This window comes from Eleutherodactylus coqui, chromosome 3, assembly GCF_035609145.1.
Source record: "Eleutherodactylus coqui strain aEleCoq1 chromosome 3, aEleCoq1.hap1, whole genome shotgun sequence".
NCBI lineage: Eukaryota > Metazoa > Chordata > Amphibia > Anura > Eleutherodactylidae > Eleutherodactylus > Eleutherodactylus coqui.
This window is the reverse complement of record NC_089839.1, coordinates 194,490,180-194,511,718: the sequence shown is the minus strand read 5'-3', so window position 1 is coordinate 194,511,718 and position 21,539 is coordinate 194,490,180. Positions and strand designations below refer to the sequence as shown.

At 45.6% G+C, this 21,539-nt stretch overlaps 1 protein-coding gene across 1 annotated transcript in view; it reads left to right on the top strand.

Annotated features, from left to right (window-relative positions):
- Positions 1-21,400, top strand: part of LOC136621302 (mitogen-activated protein kinase 12-like) — a 30,364-nt gene extending 8,964 nt beyond the window's left edge. The window contains exons 5-12 of the mRNA XM_066596719.1: positions 9,981-10,010; positions 11,752-11,799; positions 13,574-13,688; positions 14,897-14,968; positions 15,271-15,350; positions 16,601-16,679; positions 16,883-17,056; positions 19,414-21,400. Coding sequence (XP_066452816.1) covers positions 9,981-10,010; positions 11,752-11,799; positions 13,574-13,688; positions 14,897-14,968; positions 15,271-15,350; positions 16,601-16,679; positions 16,883-17,056; positions 19,414-19,475 — 660 coding nt within the window. The 3' untranslated portion in view covers positions 19,476-21,400. The remainder of the gene's footprint in view (positions 1-9,980; positions 10,011-11,751; positions 11,800-13,573; positions 13,689-14,896; positions 14,969-15,270; positions 15,351-16,600; positions 16,680-16,882; positions 17,057-19,413) is intronic.
- Positions 21,401-21,539: the final 139 nt, after the last annotated feature.

Sequence of the window (21,539 nt, the reverse complement as noted above, 5' to 3'; positions counted from 1 at the left end):
CTTCCATTAAATCAATGGGGGATACACCTTTTATAGCACTTCCGACTACTACTTCAATGCAGATGGAACAATCATCATCTAGCCCACTGCAGTGAAAAACAGAAAGATCATTAATACTATATGCCCAGAACACTCCTTTAAAGGAGTTGTGCCAAGAGCACAACCCCTACTCATAGGTCCTATTGGGTATATGAAGGTCACAGCAATGTCCCCTACTTGAGACCCCTCTCTATGACCCAGAGAGCCAACTAGAGCAGCAGGCATTCAGGTGGACCTTGTATCATCCTGGCATAACAGGATGGCCATTCATATGAATGGCCATCCTATAATACTACATTTCCTCGCAGCATACTGCACCAGAAATGTGTGGCTGGCTGTGGCTTCCCAGACAAAATTAGCTGTAGGTGGTGAGAGCGGGACATAGGGTAATTAGCTGTTCACTCTGGGTCCCGCGTTCTCAGAAGGGTTGTGCAAAATGCTCTTTTAGTCACTGAGTGACCAACCATCTAATTAGTATAGGAGTGTCCTGACTCCCCTCCAATGGTAGATGTTGCAGGGAAATAAGGATCAGGCATGTTGAATTTTAACATGCCCAATCCTTAGCTTTCACAGGAGATAAGCTGCTGCCAGAGATGTCTAGCAGCTGCTTACTCCCCTTTCCCTTTCTTGGCAAAGACAGGGAACCAGCACCATGATACCCTGTTCCCCGATTCACAGCTTTATGCCATTGGCAGTTCTTCAGTACTGGCTGCCATATATTTCATTCTGACCATCCCTTTAAGTGTGACACATGCCAGGCCGTCCCAGAACAGATGTCCATTAATGAGGAATTTTTATAGTTTATTTTTTTGGTTCCTTTTTAGCCACAGTTTGATAGCAGACGTATGTTCAGCCATTATCATTATCGGGCGCGCTCGGCTGGACGTCTCGCAGAAAGTGAATTAGGTTTAATTATACAGCTGTTCATCAGGATCTCGTACTGCCAGTGTTTCTTGTGGGAAAAGAACAACCTAGATATTGTCAAGGGAGAATGGAGGACAAGTTACAAAAATACTCTGGGACAAGGGGAGTGACACGAAACATCCAAAGATCCCATGTGACTTCCCAGCAACTCATCAGCTTGGCTCGGAAACCTCTCTTGCCTACGATTCGCATCTTATCAGCAGCTCTAGACAAATAAATAGTTATCGCTGTGGTCTACAGACGTGTTCTGACACTCTCCAGGAATGAGTCATACAAGTCTCGCTAGAACAAAATAGACTCGGCGCAGACGCATTCTAAAACATTGACATTGTAATTCAGAGATAACGAAAATAATGACATCTTAGATAATGTTTATACCCAACCCAAGTAAGATGCAAGGGTCTAAATATAGAATATTACACTGAAATTTCCTGTAATATAAGGGGTTAATGGTGCAATAGGTCTACTCAGAAACGGTCATTGCTCAATAGGGAAGTCTTTTCTCTTCTTCGTACATTTATCTTCCACCAAAACACAAGTCTTCTGATGGACTTGGACAAGCAGGGACTAGGTAAACAAGGAAATGACAAACAATGTGACCTTACAGCCCACCAGGATCGGGAAGCCCTCCCCAGGCAAGTCGTGCACTCACTCTATGACCATGAAGGATAAGGCTATTCCTTCTAGGTCGTCCAGGCAAGGTCACACTAATTTGAGAACCTCTTGCTCTATGACCAGGATGCTCCATGGCCTGCTTACAGCAAATTTTTCACTATGCCCAACTTCTTGTTCCTTTTTTTTATTGACCCAAATAGTAATAGTGTTCCCTTTTATTGCATACAGTAGTAAGTTTTCCGAGTATATAGACATTAAATAACCAGAGGGGTTGTGGATCTGGGTCTTGGAGTCAGGTAGGAACTTTTAAATATTGATCCAGGGACTTTTCTGACTGCTATTATGGAGTCGGGAAGGATTTTTTCCACCAAATGGGGTAAGTTGGCATCTGCCTTATTGGTTTATTTTTGTCTTCCTCTGGATCAACAAGTGGGGGGAGGAGAACAGGCTGAACAACTGGATGGACAGTGGCTTTTTTCAGCCTTGTATACTATGTTACTATGTTAGTAGTAATAGTGACCTCACTTAGTGACCCCCCACCCCTGTACCTCCAGTCAGGAAGCAACTACACTATGAAGTACTTTAATTCACTCGGTAACTTCGGAGACTCTAACCCCTGACCCCTCCAACAAAACATCAACCTTTCTGCACATCCTATATGCAATCTGGACACCAGGAAGAGGGGGCAGATTCTCTGATTACATCAGCGTCGGCCGGACCAGAGTTAGAGAATGAGTTAAAGGGGTTGTCTCGAGGAAGCAGTGAATTTTTTTTTTTGCCCAGTCCCCCTAATTAAGCATACATTACTAAGCCCCCCTGTAAATGACTTTTCTAGCTGGTTTGTACTTACAGTTCCAGCGTTTCAGCAACTTATAAAAATTTTCCCAAGATGGCCGCCGGCTCTTTTCCCATCGCTTGCTGTAGCCCGACGTGCGCGCTCCCGAGACGCTACCAGCTGTGTCTCCCTGACAACCAGACGCCCCGCAGCCGCCGACCGAACCCCTGGATTGAACGCGGCCGACCACGGCACACAGTCACCCACCGCCAGGCAGCAGCTAACCGGCGCAGCCCCCCCCCCCCCCCCCGGCACAGCGACAGCCCCCCCATCACAGCGACAGCCCCCCCATCACAGCGACAGCCCCCCCATCACACCGGCAGCCCCCCCCCGGCACAGCGACAGCCCCCCCGACACAGCGGCAGCCCCCCCCCGGCACAGCGGCAGCCCCCCCCCCCGGCACAGCGGCAGCCCCCCCCCCCGGCACAGCGGCAGCCCCCCCCATCACAGCGGCAGCCCCCCCATCACAGCGGCAGCCCCCCCCCCGGCACAGCGACAGCCCCCCCATCACAGCGGCAGCCCCCCCATCACAGCGACAGCCCCCCCCGGCACAGCGGCAGGCCCCCCATCACAGCGGCAGCCCCCCCCCCCGGCACAGCGGCAGCCCCCCCCCCCCCCGACGCAGCCCCCCCCCGGCACAGCGGCAGCCCCCCCGGCCCATCACTGACCTGGGCGGCAGGACGGCGGGACAGCTGGGCGGCTTCTCGGGACAGCTGAGCGGCTCTGCACCTTCCTCTAACAGAGGATGGTACAGAATGGCCGCTCCAGCGCGCTCCCGAGCAGTGACAGCTCGTCTGCGCATGTGCAGAAGAGCTGTAGCGGGGAGCACACTGAAGCGGCTCGTGCTGAAAGGAGAAGACCGGACTGCGCAAGCGCGTCTAAAAAAGCAAGCTGCCAGCGAATTTAGACAGAACCATGGAGACGAGGACGCTAGCAACGGAGCAGGTAAGTGAATAACTTCTGTATGGCTCATATTTAATGCACGATGTACATTACAAAGTGCATTAATATGGCCATACAGAAGTGTATAACCGCACTTGATTTCGCGAGACAACCCCTTTAAAGTACTTCATGGTGTGGTTGTGGCCCGGCCACGCCCACAGCTAACAATTCCTTTTTACGGGCCATTAGTATGGCCGGTATTAAAATACTGGCACCAGCTTTTGGATTTAATTACCGCCTGGGCTGGTGATTTACCGGCTGGGTGGCAATCCTAGACATAACACACACTTTTCCAGCAAAGAAACAACCACACTCTTTTATACCAAACTCTTCTATGTACTGAGGTTGGTTAGTGCTGTATTTATGTTATGAACTTGGTTATGAACTGATGCTGCATTTATGTACTGAGCTTATTTCTGGTTCTGTATTTCTGTTGTGAGCTTGGTTCTGGGGCTGTATTTATGTTATGAGCTTGGTTCTGGGGCTGTATTTATGTTATGAGCTTACTTCTGGTATTGTACATATATCACAAGCATGGTTCTGATATTGTATCTTTATCCCATGGTTGTGCTGGTGCTGTATTTATGTTATGAGTTTGGTTCAGGTGCTATATTTATGTTATGAGGTTGGTTCTGGTGCTGTATTTATGTTGTAAACTTGGTTCTGATGCTGTATTTATGGACTGAGCTTGGTTGTCATATTGTATCTATGTACTGAGATTGGTTCTGGTACTATTTTTTGTTATGAGTTTGGTTCTGGTCCTGTATTTAGGTTATGAGTAGAGATGAGCGAACGTACTCGGTAAGGCTGATTTCGCAATCGAGCACCGCGATTTTCGAGTACTACACTACTCGGGTGAAAAGATTTGGGGGGCGCCGTGGGTGAGCGGGGGGTTGCAGAGGGGAGTGGGGGGGGGGGGGAGAGGAAGAGAGCTCCCCCTGTTCCGCGCTGCTACCCCCAGCTCCACCACGCCATGCCCCCCGGCAACCCCCGAATCTTTTCACCCGAGTAGTGAAGTACTCGAAAATCGCGGTGCTCGATTGCGAAATCGGCCTTACCGAGTACGTTCGCTCATCTCTAGTTATGAGCTTGATTCTGTGATGTATTTATGTTGTCAGGTTGGTTCTGATGCTGTATTTATGTTATGATCTTGGTTCTGGGGCTGTATTTTTGTGCTGAGCTTGGTTCTGGTGCTGTATTTTTGCCATGAGCTTGGTTTTGGTGCTACATTTATTTTAGAAACTTGGTTCTGGTATGTATTTATTCACTGAGCTGCTCTGGAGTGGGTATTCTGCTATCTTGCCGCAATGTATAAAACAATTATAATCATTACTAAACTGATTCAACCCCTAAAAATACAATATAAAGGGGAGGTGAGAATTCTGTCACCTCTGTTTAACACGCAAAGGTTGGCAGAACCCATGGACATTCCTCTGGGCTCTGCATAGACCAACCACAGGGTCCAGCTCTAAGTTTGCCTTTGTTCTAAAACCTGAGCCTGCATTTCAATATATGAAATAGGAATTTAAAGTGGTATTCCTTCTGTGAAAGAAACATGGGATCGCCAGTTCTTCTCCAGTATGTTGGGAGTCATCCCCCTTCATTTTGTAAATTGCTTAACAGGGGTAATAGCTTCTAAATCTTTCCTAATGCCAGTGCAAATTTACATCTTTAAATGGGACACACACAAAGAGGCTGAAATAAAGTGTCCAGAAGCTCGGTCTCTGGCTCTGCATTGCTGTCAATGGCGTGAAGAAGTCAGTTTTCTTGAATAATGTGGTTCCTTAATTTATAGGCGAGTCACATTTTTCTGCACAACGCTCCTCTCCTACTGCAAACGTGCTCATTTTATGATACACAATCGGATCCCGGGAAGACTTATGGTCGCCCTGCATCGATTTGTTCCCATGCAGCAAATTTATTAACGTATCTCAACAGCAAGATGGGTAAAAATCAATCACAATCAGCTCTGTAATCATAAAAGAGAGTGACTGCCACTGGATGACTCTTACCTAAGAGGGATGATGCTGCCGCAGGGGTCATATAAGGAGTCTATTATCCATCACCCATCCAAAATCTCATTATCAGGGCTTGAACAGACGAACGTGTTTTAGTCCCGTTATGCGGCCGTGAAGATCAGGGCCGCATAGCGGGATAAAATGAAACCATTGATTTAAATGGTTTCATTTTCACGTACTCTTTTATCAGGCGCGAATACTATGCCCGAGAAAAGATAAGACTTGCCCTATCTTTCCCGTACGTAGTATTAACTTCGTGCAGGAAAGATCGGGCAGGACCTATCTTCCCTCTGCTTTTTTTCAAACTTCTGTGCTATGGCACAGAGTTTGAAAAGCCTGAGAAGGGAAGAAAAAACCCAGTTCATGCACAACTATACTCCATAGCGCTGAGCGTAGTTGCACATATGGCCGTGTGAAACCGCCCTGAATCTGTATATGGATTGAGTCCATATCTGCATGTGTCTGACTGATGTGGTTTTCCCACGTCAATTCTTTTTTTTTCTTTGCATACCCGTTATCACAATCTGTACGAGCAAAAACTTAATTGGAAACATGAGCAAGAATGAAAAGTATTATTTATTTCCATATATTAATACTTAGTGGGGCTCCTTTGGCCCCAATGACATTGGATATTCTCCGTGGAATACGTTCTACTAATGCCTAATACACTTCAGATGGTATTAACGTTTCTTCATTCTGCAAATGTCTAGCAAGTTTTTTCAAAGCTGGACGCTGTTCATATTTCCTGATCCGACATGCTAGTTCGTCCAAAAGATGTTCAGTAGGGTTCAGGTTGGGACTCTGTACAGCCTGTCCAATCGTGGAACATCCATATCCTCAAATCAATGTAAAACCGCGTTGGGTTTGTCACAAGGCGTGTTGTGTTGTTGGACGTATGGCTGACCATTCCCAGAGTATTGGCACATTGTCGGCAGCACATTATCGTCTACTGGTGGCGAACCTATGGCACGCGTGCCGGGGAGGGCACACAGAGCCCTCTCTGCTGGCATGTGCACCGTCGGCTGCTTACCATAATAATGGTCACCACACAGTGGCGCTGATCCCGGCGCACACTCTGACGCCAGTGTGTGGACCGGAGATCCCCCTCCCAAGACCTCTCCTACATAGTTCCGCAGGAGAGGACAAGGGAGGAAACATTCTGGGCTCACACACTGACATCAGTGTACACTGGGATCAGCGCCAACAAGAGGAGGAGCGGCGCTGACTACAAGGAGTTGGTAATTATATGGGTTGGGTGGTGGCTATTATTACTGGGGTTGTTGTGGGATTAATATTACTACTGGGGCAAATGTGGGGTTAATATTACCGAGGAGGTTAATATTATTACTGGGGCCACTGTGTGGTTAATATTATTACTGAGAGGGTTAATATTACTACTAGGGCTAATGTGGGGTTAATATTATGACTGGGGCTACTGTGGGGTTAATATTACTGAGGGGGTTAATATTATTTTTGGGCTACTGTGGGATTAATATTATTACTAAAGGGGTTAATGTTATTACTGGAGCTACTGTGGGGTTAATATTATGACTGGGGCTACTGTGGGGTTAATATTACTGAGGGGGTTAATATTATTTTTGGGCTACTATGGGGTTATTATTTTTACTGGGGCCCCCATTGGTGCAAATTGTGACTGGAAATCAATCGCATATCTGCAGCTGATTTCATACTATACAGTGCTCTCCTCACCTGGGATTCCAGTTCCCAGCGGCCTAGTCATGTGCGACGCCGCTGGTCTGGTGAAGCCACCACAGGCTGCTGGGAACCAGAAACAAGGGAGCGTAGACAGCAGGAAGCCTTCGGAGGAGCATAGTATGAGATCAGCTGTGGGTATGCAGCTTATTTCCAGTCAAAATCTGCACCAATGGTACTACAGTAGGGAAACAAGCACACAGCGTTCATTGCTGTCTATTTTGAAGCAGCCTTGTTCTTTTTTATAATAACGGAGGTAAAAAGGGTTGCAGTTTGGGCACTCGGTCTGTAAATAGTTTGCCATCACTGGTCTAGAGTGTCAAGGTTCTTGACACTACAACCAACGGACTGAGACCATGCGACGTAAAACATCACCAGACTGTAACGGAACCTCCGCCGTACTTACCTGTTGGCACAACACACTCAGGCAGGCGGTGTTCCCTTCATCACTCCACACCCAGGTCCATCTATCTGATGTGAAGACGGAGTGGCATGATTCATCACTCCATAGAATGTTCTTCAGTTGCTCAACTGTCCAATGACGACACATCTTGCACCATTGTAGGCGGGATGATGCATTTTGCTTCTTGATGGATGGCTTGTCTGCAGCGGCATAACCTGTATATCCAATAGTGTGCAGTTCCCATCACAACCTATGGCTGACACCTCCAAGGGTCTGCTTCTTATGTAGCATGGTTTAAGACACGCCACATGCTAATAAGACATGATCCATTCTACTCCTAGGGATGTCCAAATACTTTTGGTAGGATAGCTGTTTATAGTGGCTTCCTGCACCTCTTTTTACAGTAGGAAGCACATTCCATATAGAGATTTATTGTTCCGGGGGAGTAAGCAGTGAAAATTGAGAATATATCTGTCCTGCTCCTACATGTTTATAGTCGACTCCCTCTTAATAAATGGGTTGCATCACATGGGAATTTTGGAATGTGCGATACAATCTTATGTAGACGGGAAATATCCTAAAAAGATAATAAATACTTCACATGGCCGGTCAATCCTCATAGCTCCTGTAAGAGCCCCCCGCATGTGCTATTTATAATACTGCTGTCTTCTTACATGGCAGAGGGGCCAATGGGACTGGGGGCAACTGCTACTTCTGCATGCACTAAGGACCTGGTGTCACATATAAATCTTGACCTTACATTTGTTATATTATAGGCGATTGTGGCTGGTACTATGATGTAAGCATTCTGGTTGTTGGGGCTGTGTGGCTGGCACGATTACATGCTAAGGGCGCTTTCACATGTATTGGAATATTCTGCAACATGCTATGGAATATTCCACTTTCAAAATCTGCACCAAAATCCATGTCTAAATGCAGAAATCAGCCACTTCCAAATCCACGTCAAAATCTGCATGTGAGAGCAAAAACACAGTGCAGTAGGCGCAACTATGAGCGTAGCTGCGCCTGAACGAGGAAGATTACTTCTTCCTCGCCGATAGTTCAGACTCTGCACCAGATCGCAGGAGTTTGAAAAAAGAGGTGGGAAGATAGCGGCTACCCGATCTTCCCCAACGATGTGTTCAGTACATGCGGGGAAGATATGGCATGTCCTATCTTTTCTTGTCCGCACAAATTATGTCCGAGAAGCCCCCGCAGTGAAAGCGAATCTGCTGAACTCCTATTGAAATCAGTGGTTTAGTTTTGTCCCCTCATACAGCCATGATTATCATGGCAGTATGACTGGAGAAAAACACCTCCATGTGTTTAAGCCCTTAGTGCTTATTCAGATAACCGTATAAGCAAATACGCTCGCCTTAACGCAATGATGTATGCAGTGAATGTGGGTGATTTGCGCGCATATTGGCATGTAGTACTGTACTTTTGTGAATGAAGGCCTGTTCACACTTCCACCCTGATTTAGCCGAATGGGCTCCAGATGTGTTCTTTTTTTCATAGAATTGCGCATTTGTGACCTCCCATAGACTTCTATGGGGCCTTTGCTGCACACTATGCAGAAAGATAGAGTAGGTCCCATTTTCCTGCGTGAGCACGAAATGCACGTACAAAACATGAGAACGAGCCCATTGACATGAAAGTGTTCTATTCTCTGCGCTTTGCACACTAATATTTTACCTACGCAGAAACGCACACAAATACAGTCATCTGAAATAGCCCTTAGACATGCGGATTTTGGTGTGGATTTTTCTGCACGGCATGATATTCTGTAGTGTCTTGTGGAATATTCCATGACACGTGAAAGCGCCCTAAGGGCTCATTCGCAAGGGCATATACAATTTTGGTCTATGAAAGGAATGATGTACACAATGTGTCTATTGCATGCATTTTTCTGGCATATGTGTGTTTCTTATATTCGTGTACCATCCTTGTGTCAATTGACATCACTTTTTTGTTTTCATTGTCTACTACCAAAATGCGTAAAAAACACAGCACGCCTGCATAAAACATTCATGTTCGCTGCGTGTTTCTTTTTTTTACACTCCCATAGATTTTCATAAATGCTTCATAAATGCATGTCTAAAATGCAAAATGCTACTCCAATTTATTTTAATGGGTCCATGTGCTGTCCGTATTCCGCCAATAAAAAATGTGAACAGCACACGGACAGAAAATATGCCGGTGTGAATGGGCCCTAAGGAAAATTTGCATATGGAGTTTTGTGTGCAGAGTGGTAAAAAAAATCTGATGCAGAAAAAACTAGAATGCTACATATTATGCATGGAAAAAAACAAGGTGACCCTCTTAATTCGCTCTTGCAGCATCTGGTATTGTAGCTCATCGCCATTCATTTGATTACTGCAATACCACATACAGTCCAAGGGCAAAAGTAGCGCTGTTTCTCCTGGACAACCCACATTATCTTTGTTGATGTATAACATTAACACCCTTCATTCTCTTTCTTCCTCTCCAGTACATTCACTCTGCCGGCATCGTTCATAGGGTAAGTGGACATTTATGTAAAATCAATACCTGTCAGATCTGTACAAGGATAAAGGCCACTAATGCAATGTTAAAGATGGGGATTGCCCCAGAATCACAATGATCGATTCAAGCTAGACGTGATTGGTTGCCAGACCCTCACCTACCATGTGCTATTCAGAATACTGGTGTCTTCTTAAAGGGAACCTATCACTATTTCTCCACTTATTAATCCATCCATGCTGTTTAACAGCTGATAAAATGGACATTTCCATAGTTAGTTTGCTAACCGTGCAGGTCTGAGCATACCTGTAAAATCAGTGTTAATTTTCCATCATGTAAATGATGGGTGATCTGTAGAAATAAGCGAGCCTACTCGGTAAGGCAGTTACTCGAGCGAGCATCGCTCTTCTCGAGTAACTGCTTAGTGATCCGAGCAGGCTCAGGTGGGCTGCGGGAGGAAGAGTGAAAAAACATTTCTCTCTCTTCCCCCCGCAGCTCACCCGAGCCTGCTCGGATCACTAAGCAGTTATTCGAGAAGAGCAATGCTCGCTCGAGTAACTGACTTACCGAGTAGGCTTGCTCACCTCTAGTGATCTGGTCCTGTGGATGTGCCGGACCATTGGTGGTGGACCCTGCCTGACCATCTCGGGAGACCTGCGTGCCTTTCCAAAAACAGCTCCACTTTGCTAGTGACATCAGACGTTCTCATCGCCGTCATGGGCTACATTTTGCATATGCGCCATGAAAATCGTAATCAGAGTGCAGTTTCATCTGTCTCCTGTTCTGGGAAGCCTCATTAAATCAATTGCACATGCGCCGATCACATTGCTCAGGCACTTGCGTAAGATTTAGACCATGACGGTGATGATGTGCACAGAGTGGGGCGATGTTTGGGGAGGCATCAAGGCCAGTTTACCGCTGATGGACTGTATCACACATAATTTGCATGCAGTGCGGGAACACATAAACCTTTGATTTTACAGATAGTTAGCAAACTACCTATATAAATGCCCATTTTATCACCTCTTAAATGGTATAGTAGGTTTAATAGTTGTAAAAATGGTGATAGGTGGGGCAACTATCATCCCAATAGTGGCTTGATAGAAAGTTGTTCTGTGTAAACACGGCCTCCAACCGGGTGACGAATTAAAATTTATTCACTAGTAGCTTTGTTTCAGCTCACCTAAAAGTACTCGCTAGTTGATTAATTATCATCTGGTGTAAACAGGTAATCGCTGTCTTTCAATAACTAGTCAACAACTTTGCAAGGAGGTGTGCAATTTTTTGGGATGCACCTCCTACTGAACGCTGATTGGCTCCTGCCCGTTTTTGAACATTTTGCCCTCCCACTTAATGCTCATTTGTTCCTAAAAACACATAAATACGTGTGAGAGATCCTCAACTGAACAGTCCCTTCTGGTCTTCAAAGATACACTCAATGCTGCAGCCTCTCGCTGGTTTGGCCTTTGAAGGAACACTCCATACTGCGGCCTCTCATAGCAGTAAATTACGACTTTGTGCACATATTTAGGTGTGGAGCATGACATAGGGATTCTCTGCCTGATAGTCTTTGACTCCTTGTATCTTGCTTCGATCCTTCAGACCTTGTGTTAAGCAGAGGTGGGACTAATAGAAGGGTGGGGCTTAAAGTTTTAATAATAAGTGTGTGTTCCCAGACTTCATCATCATTAAAGTGTCTCTAGAAGTAAGTTATTTACGAACTCTTTACAGTATTGAAAGCCAACTTTGTTCTATTGCAGGACCTAAAGCCGAGCAATCTCGGAGTAAGTGAAAATTATGAGGTCAAGGTAGGCAAATTTCATAAACTATCTTGAAATGTACTGGACTTTGGAGCAGATTATATAGTGGGTCAATTAAAAGAGGGGCCTTTCTGCTCTCCCGATATTGTTAGTTTTATAAATTCTGTAGCATCTCTTCTTAAGACTCAGTATTGTGTTATTCCTCCTGGAAATGCATCGTTAAATTGTCAAATGGGCACTAACACTCAAATTTTTTTATTTTTTTTGTTCAATATAGTTTTATTAGTTTCATGGTATAAACTTAACAGGGAGGAAAAACATTTGTGTTATCTCAAAACAATGACAGATAAACTTTGACAGTGAAACTTAATAAATCTCAACTTGAAAAATGAAATATTTGTCTATGATATTTTGTAAAGCATATGGACATGGGGATGAGGGGTGGGTAAGATGGAGAGAGGTAAGAGAGGATAGGTATTTATGACGCGGGAAGGGGTGGGGGGAGGGTCGGACGGAAATTTCAGGATTGTCATTTCTGTTTACGATTGTGATTTAATCGAGTTACTCACAGGTCCCTGTCATATATCCATATCGCCCAGGTGCGGTAGAATTTGTCATAGCCTGACGGGTCATCTAGAAGCCTCATTCTCTCCATACGCTCTATTTCGTCCATTGCTCCCACACATGCACCTTTAGGTATTTCCGTTCCTTGTTTCCAGAACCTGGGTATCACCTGTCTCGTGGCCATAATGAAGAATTTCAATAAACCTTTTTTTAAAGAGGGGGCGCCGTCGGGCAGGATGGACAAGAGTGCCAACTCAGGCGTCAGGGCCAGATGTTCTCTACTCACCTTCTCATATAGACGCTTCATGTCCTGCCAAATGGAGGTGACCATGGGACATCCCCACCATATGTGAAGCATCGAGCCCTCGTCTGCCCTACAGCACCAGCAAATGTTCGGGGTTGATGCGAAAAAGGCATGTAGTCTCTCCGGGGTCATGTACTACGGAGACAGGATTTTGACGTTTAGCTCCTGTAGTTTACTGGCTATGGACATCTCGTGTGTAAGTTGAAATGCCTTACTTCAGAGCTCCCCAGGGAAGGACCGACCCAGGGCCCCCTCCCATGCGCCTATCCACCCGGGAAGGTGGTCGTCGAGTCTTTCTTTAAGTAGATGGTCGTATAGCAGTGAAACTGTATGTCTGGGTATCTCCGAAGCAAATCATAATTCCTCAAAGGGGGTAAAGCCTCTGTTCCAGCCCTAATCAGGTTTTATTTTTTCCAAGTAACTGCGTATCTGGAGATATTGCATCCATGAGACCGGGGTACCTCCCAGGTCCCCCCCAAGTCCGCCAGGCCGCGCAGACCCCCAGAGTCCACCACTCCCCCCACCCTGGGCTCAACCCCCGGTGGCAGAAACCCCAGGTTGTGCTGTAAGCTGTGGGTTACCAACCAATGGAGTAAGGGGTCCCGGGACCGACGTCTCTATTGCTCCCCGCCCTGCCTCCAGAAGTGTGTTCATGAGGGTTGAGACCTCTATTTTTTCCCACTTGACCCTTCCCGGCATCCAGAACGCTCCCCTCGTCTCAAGAGTGTTGTTTTCGCTTTCGATTTGTACCCAAAATTTATCTGCCCTATGATGGAATAAGTCTAATATGAGGGTGCATATTGTCGCTTTGTGATATAAGCAAAAATCGGGGTAACACTCAAATTTTTAATGGCAGGTATCCCTATAACAGTCTGAAAGTGTTGAATTATATTCCCTATCTAGAGAACCAGCTTTTCTCCCATCCACAGACATTCTTGTTTATAATACTTTCAGATTTTGGATTTTGGAATGGCACGACAGACAGAACCTGAGATGACCGGATACGTGGTGACACGCTGGTACAGGGCGCCAGAAGTTATCCTCAACTGGATGCATTATAACCAAACAGGTGATTATAGTCATTTTTCATTAGAACCATGGGAAATCCAGGCATTGCACTTCTAACATGGATGCAGACATGTGCCCGTATTAACCCTTTCCAATAGAATAACCTGCCACCCGCAAACTCCCAGCTGTTATTTATTTTGGGTGGGAAAGCACGTTGTGGAATCCTTTGAATCACTCAACAGAAACACATAAAAATGAACTGTCATGATGATTTTATTAACAATTTTTGTAAAATTAAACATGTTATGAGTATTTCACATCAGGAAGATCATTTGAAATAATCCTGTAGGGGTAGAAGAAGTAAATGATCTCATGCGTTTCGACGAGATGGGAGCGGAGGAGAGCGACTCCCAGGTAACATTCCATCATACCTGGCAGGCGTGGTCTACCTTCAGAGCTTCTGAAAGATTCAAGGCCTGGGTGGCCACGGGGCACCTATAGAGGGCTCTGGAGCTCCCTCGGGAAGCCCTAGTGGGGCATGGGGCGACTCAGAGCTGCGCCCTGCCGCCTTAAACTGTGTTCAAAGATTTAATGGTCATAACACCCCCAACCTTACCCTCCTCACTACCCCCCCCCCCCCCCCGAATTCCCCTGTCTGTCAGTTATGTTTGAGTTGTAGTATAAGTTTAGTTATATATAGACAGTATACTTCTGCCCAAAAAAGGAAAAAGACGCATAGCAGAACTCTCAAAAGTGAAAAGAATTTATTTACATATGTCAATACCACTACTGTACGTACCATTCCAATTTATTACGCAATTGACAAAGGTATGCTTGTATATCTGAAACTATGCAAATAAAATACTTTTGAACGGAAATAATCCTGTAAATGTGTATATTGATAACACATTTATATAAGATGACTCTATTAATTTCTATGATATCTATCTATCCATCCATCCCTGTAATACAGTGCCATACAGAGGCATTCTATAACAGCATACAATGTTTATAGTATATGTTTCTAACACTATGCAGGACAGCTCTCCGATGTTAGAGGCTGTTCTGCATATGTATATTACAGTATGCAGGACAGAGCTCTGTCCTGCATAGTGTTAGAAACATGTGTTGGACCTCGCCCGACATTGGAGCTATGCGGGGAAATCTCATTGTCGGAAGAGGTCCGACACTGGATTGGAGAGGGTTAAGGCAGTCTGAAAGAAGCCTATAACATGCAGCATGAGCTTTTGGCACTTCTTCTCTTTACAGTGGATATTTGGTCTGTTGGATGCATTTTGGCTGAAATGATCACTGGGTGCGTCCTGTTCCCCGGAGGAGATTGTATCCTTTCTGAATTGACATACACAACTTTGTAATACAGTAAGCTCTCCCTAATGGTGGCTGCAGGCAGCAAGGATGATATATAGGTATATACGCCTATAGCCTCTTCTTCCTTGGGGCCTATATGTACTGCTGGAAGTCCTTACAACATCAAGGCGAATCTCCACGTTTCTGGTATACGTCCCATCATCTGGATCTCTTCCTATACAAGCTGTGATTGCCCGGCCAAGGTTTGCATTTGGCCACAATATTGCACCCAGTATGACAAGCTGCAGACTAGAAAACCTTAATGTTGACTACAGATTTTGATGAGTTGAACAAAATTATTGAAGTAATAGGAAGTCCCAAACCTTCTCTGATCAACAAAATGGAAAGCAAACACGTAAGTGGAGAGTTTTCACATCATTTCCATAACAGCTCCATAACATATACAAATAATACTCCCCTATAGTGCTCATATATCACTGCCATATACACTGAATGGCCACTTTATTACAGACCCCTACCTGGTAGTGTGCTGAAAGTCCTTTCGCCTTCAAAACCGTAGCAATTCATCATGGCGTAGATTCAACTAGGTGTGGAAATAGTTCTGCAAGAATATCGGCCATTGTGGACAGGAAGTTTTGCAGTTGCCGCAAATTAGATGGCGGTGCTGACAAGTTCTGACCAGCTGACAGGAAGGGGGTCATCAATTCATGCTGTTGCACAAACTTCTGACCCTCCCATCAATGTGGTGCAACAGAAATCTGGATTTATCTGAGCAGGTGATGTTTTACCACTGTTCCATGATACATTTTTGTGCTCTTTTGTCCACTGGAGTCCCACTTTTCTGTTTTTCTTCATGGCGCTGGAATTGGTCATCTATTGTTTTAGCCCATCTGTGCTCAGGAACTGCAAGTTGTGCATTCAGACATGTGAATTGGAGCACCAGCGTTGTATTCAGCTACTCTGGACTGTGCATTGTCTGCACATCAGAACAATTCTTGACATCCTCCTGTGACCCCTTTTAGTGCCAAGTTGTTTCCGTCCACAGGATCCCCTTTCGTTGGATGCTTTTCCTAGATCGCACTATTCTCGGTATACTCTCCTCACTGTTACATGAGAAAACCCCACAATGTTGGCCCGGCTAGTTTAGCACCGATGACCAGGCCTAGTTTGAAGTCACTCCGATCGTTGGATTTTCCCATCTAAAGTGAATTCACACAGAAACTGATCAATGGAAAACTTGTCACGTAATTTTATGCTGCACTCTTGGGTCATATGTCTAATTTCTATACAGGAAAGCTCCAATCATGACAGGGCCAGCAGCTCTAAGAAAGTGGCCATTCAGTGTTATATTATTATAACAATAATGCCTTACAGTGCCCTAATAATGCCACCATATAATGCCTATATGGTGAAAGGTTTAATAGTAAAGTCCCTGGTGGTCCAGGGCAGTGAAGATTTGCATGCTCGACCCTCGGGCTGCCTCTGTGGCTGCTGTCCTTGGGCCCTCCCTAGGCTATAGGGGCCCTGGACGATTGCCCAGTTCACCACCCCCTAAAACCAGTCCACATATGAAGGATAGGAATGAACCAACACTCATGAGAATGCACCAATAACAATAATAACCTACTCTGATTCTATCTACAGGCTCAAAACTACCTAAAATTGCTCCCAGTGAAACAGAAAAAGAATTTTAAAGAGCTCTTCCCGACAATGAGCGCATTAGGTACATTAAACTCTCTCTTCTCTCCATTTGCTTTGCTGTTGAATACAAACTATTGTTCCCTGTTATTGCTGAGGGGCTGGGTATGACTTGAGTTCTTCTGTGCCAAGCTCCGCCCCTGCAGAACCCATTCTAGACATGACACGATATATCAACTTTCTAGGACCTTGTGAAGATGGTAAATTATGTCCTTCATGTTTCTACAGAGACTGATCTTCTGGAGAAGATGTTGGACTTGGACCCGGAAAAGAGATTATCTGCAGTGGAATGCCTGGCCCATCCTTACTTAGAGGAATATCGTGACTCAGATCCGGAATTGCCCGCCAAAAAATATGATGACTCTTTTGAAAGTCTAGATCTTGCAATTCCAGAATGGAAAAGTAAATGTTACGCTATATAAGAGCTCCGGCATGCTCACATTTTAGATTCTCAGGATGCGCAAATTTGTAATATACTTTTTGTTTCAATTCATCATTTACAAGACCTCTGCTTGCTGTCGGTGAAACATTCCTCATTACAGTCAAATGTATATTAAAAACAAACGAACCTGTCCTGATGTCCTACAGAGGCAGGTGTACAATTTTCAGTCTCTGGCTGTAATCAAAAAGGTTTCCATTAAGGCTGGGTTCACACAGGGTGGATTTGCCACGAATTCTGCCTGGCATTTCGCAGCGGGAAATCCGCCTGCGGCTGCTAATCCTGGGATTAGCCAGCCATGTGGACTAGATTTCTCAGAAATCTTGTCCATACGGGACGGCGAATCCGTCGCAGCAAAGCCAGCAGAGGCCAGTGCTGCAGCGCGGACTTGCCGGCTGCAGCATGTCCATTTTTGTTTTTATTCAGCTGCGGACGCTCTCTCCTCTATGGAAAAGCTGCTAAGTGCCGTAGCTTTTGAAGCAGCGGTCAAACTGCGAGATTTCTGCCGGGATTCCGGCGTGTGTGAACCCAGCCTTACAGACAGCAATCACTTTTTTCTTTTGCACAAACATCCAAATTCCCAGCACTGCACATCTGCTGAGTTAAACTATGAAATTCACTACCACTAGGGGGCACTTAAAGGGGTTCTCTAGGACTACAGACAGCCTTGCTTAGCTGCTTCTGTAATCCGGATCAACCCCAAGCACTGCATACAGGAAGAATGGAAGTTTTGGGGGGCTATTCTAAAGGTAGATGTGGTTCTCATCTGTTATGGCATATTCCATGGATGGAAATATTTATGGGTTTTCTAGGGAAATACTATACAGGATAGATCATCAATAGTTGATCGGCTTCTGCTCCAACCTCTGTGTATTTGGAGTGGAAGCCTTCGTGCCAACCTCCCATGTAGTGGCCGGAGCTTGTAACTGCAGGCACGGTTCCCATTGATTTCATTGAGAGCCGTGCCTGCAGTTACAAACGCTGGCCACTACACAGAGGTCGGCGTGGAGGCTTCTGATCCGACCTCTGTGTATCTGCGCACTGACAGCATGTGGCGGCTCAGCTTATCGTTCAGGGTCCCAAGCGACGGACCCCTGCCAATCAACTACTGATTATAGGTCATCAATAGTATTTCACTGGAAAACCCCTCCATCTATTACTAACAGCAGAGTGCAACTACAGTGGGGGGGTTGGGACCCCGGGACCCCTACTGATCAGTTAGTTATCGCCTATCCTGCGGCTAGGGAATAACTTAATGCCACAGAATTACCCCTTTAAGTTCATGGGTCAACCCCTTAAATAGTCTGGATTCCACGCTGGTACACTGTAGCAAACACTGATGGTGTATTTAGCTTACAGACACAGAGGTGAAGGGCTTGTTGGCTTATTGCAATGGTTTTCTTGCTCTATTTTTGTGCGGTGTGCGCACGGACGGCTTCCATTGAAGTCAGTGGAAGCCGTCCAACCTATAGCCCTTCCGCAATTAACATTGCGTAAAGGTCACGGTACCTGGGTTATCGCCTAGTGACGCCATGGGAAAATCTGTACTGCGCATGTCCCACGGCGAGCCGTCCAGCCAATCCACAGTACAGGCAAGGCATAGGGTCGGATTCCGGTGCGGAACTCTGCATCTGGAATCCGACTTGCACGCAATAACGCAATGCCCATCGCGCAAATACACAGTGCAAATGTGCGTTGAAACGCCCCAAAACCTGTGTGATACCCGTATTGGGAGTATTTTGCGTCCCATATTTTTTACAGACGTAATAAGGATACCATAAAACATCGTTGATTTTCATTGGTGTGTTCTGACATACGTTTTTTATGTGCGTGAAAAAATTGTAGCACGCCTTGTTTTGTATTACAGACCAAAATCACTCATTCAAGTCTACGAGAGTGTTTATAAAAAAAAAAAAAAAACGCAGCAAATATGCATGCTACATATGTACACTTGAAGCCAGGAAGCCGTGTAAGAAAAAGAGGTGACATGAATTGGTCCTCCTTGTGTTTTTTTTTTTTTTTGCACGCGTGAAAAATGCAGTGCATATGTACACAAAAAACCTAAATGTATACACACCAAATGCGCACATATACATTGTGTGAAAATAGTACGATTTTCAATCACCGAAACTGCACATGCCCCTGTGAATGGACGCTAGCACCTTCTAACTAACAGACTGATGCTATTGTTAGAGTCAGCGTCCGTGAATGTTTTGCTATTTCTTTGTTTTGGCGCACGCAGCCCGCACTACTCTGATTATGTTGCTAATGTATCTGGAGGGGAACCTGACAGCGACATTTTTCTTTTATGTTTACACAGGTTTAAGTCACATGGAAATCATGACGTTTGAGCCCAAGAAGCCGAGCCAACAGGCTACATGACCACATGCTGGCACTACGCCTCGGCATCTCCATGGCAACCACGCCCGGGACCCTTGAGAGGATTCCAGAGCTCCTGAATATAAAAGCAATGAGCGCTCTGGAGACTCAGTTCCCATCAGCCAGGGCCAGCTATGGAGAGACTGCGCCTGCTTCATAGACAACTATTTGTCGTATATAGTACAGGGTGAGGCCTGGAAAAGTATCCCGCCAGCACACGATTCTGAAAGCTGCGTAAAAGAAAATCTCTGTTTCCCATAGCAACCAATCACAGCGCAGCTTTCATTTTACCTCAGCAGTGTAGCAAATGAAAGCTGTGCTGTCATTGGTTGTTAGTTCTTACACTGCTGAGGTAACATGAAAGCTGCGCTGTGATTGGTTGCTATGAGCAACAACGACAGATTGCCTTTTAGATGGCTTTCATAAGGCCTCTTTCACACGGGCGCGGTGATATCACCGCTTTGTACATACGATGTTGTAGTGTCAATGATGCTTTTTCTCGCATTGTCGCTGCTAGCCACGATTTTCTCATACGATAATAGGACTTTCTAATGTTAAAATCGCATCCCATGAAAATTGCACGTTTGTACGATGCGATACGATAAACAAGGAGGCTCCACAGGGGAACATGGGCTACAAAACATCACAAATCGAGGCAGTAGCATGCCACGATTTTTTTTCTAGCAATGCAGCATCAGACAAAACATTGCTAATATGAAGGAACACATTGGAAACCATGGGCTTCACATACATGCGATTTGTAGCGTGGTCACATCGCTACAAAATCGCGCGAGTTTGTAGCCCGTGTGAAAGCAGCCTAATAGTGTAGTGCTGTGTCCCTTTTCTGCGGCTCACCCTGTAGGAAGCCCCTTAGACTGCTCTCACACAGGGTACTTGTTACTGCGATTAGCGTGGCGTCCCAAGTGCCGCGCTAACTGCGGTACAACGACGCCATTGATTTCAATGAGGCCTCGCAGATCAGTGCTCAAATACTGTGCTTTTCACATTGGCAGGGTGTGTTAAAAACCGCTGTGAAGCGCTGTAACGTGTCCGAAAATGCCATGCAAAATCGCATTAAAATGCTGCGGTTTTGCGTGGCATTTTCTGAACGCATGTGTGAGAGCAGCCTTAGGCCTCATGTCCACGGGGAAAATCAGGCCCGCCGCGGATTTTTCATGCAGATTCCCGCAGCGGGTCCCTCCTTTCCTGCGGACATGAGGCCTAAAAAAAAGAATTACTTACCTGTCCGGACGCTGCGGATCTTCTTTCTTCGGCCCGACATAAGTGCTCGGCACGCCGGCAGCGTGCCGCACGCATGCGCCATGCACTCTATTTATTTTTTAACTCCTGCTCTCCCTCGCTGGAGAGCAGGAAATTCAGCTGCGGGTGTGCCGCGGATCCGGACGGCTTCCATAGGCTTCAATAAAAGCCTGCAAGAGACCCGCACTAAAATGGAGCATGCTGCGAATGTTTTCCCGCACACGCAATCCGCGCCTCAGGGGAAAATGACATCCGCAGGTATTTAATTACCTGCGGGTGTCCAATGCATCCCTATGGGTCACGGATCACGCTGTGGCTTTTAAATGTTATTTTCCCCGTGGACATGAGGCCTTAGGCTCCTATTCACACAGGGCAGTTCAGTTGCAATAAAACCCGCACCAAAAAATGCATTTGCAAAACTGCGTGTTTTTTGCTTCATTTTACTAGAAACATAGTAAAAACACTTGTGTTTCATCAATGCACTTTTTGGTGGAGTTGTTACCACAACCCAACCACCCCGTGTGAATGGAGCCTTAGTGTCATGTGTACAAATGTTTAGCAAGTCATAAAGTTCTGGAAACAGCGCCACTTTTGACCACGAGCTTTGTCTGGTATTGCAGCTTTAATCTAATTAAAACCAAATACTGATAAATACTTTTTAAACTTTTTATTTTCTGACTGAAGATTTTTTTAAATTCCATTTACTGTAGATCACTATAGAGCCGGCCATCTACCCTATGGGGCCAAAGAGATATTAAGATAAGTGACTTTCGGGATCGTTAAAGCGACCTTCCAGGCCAGGACAAA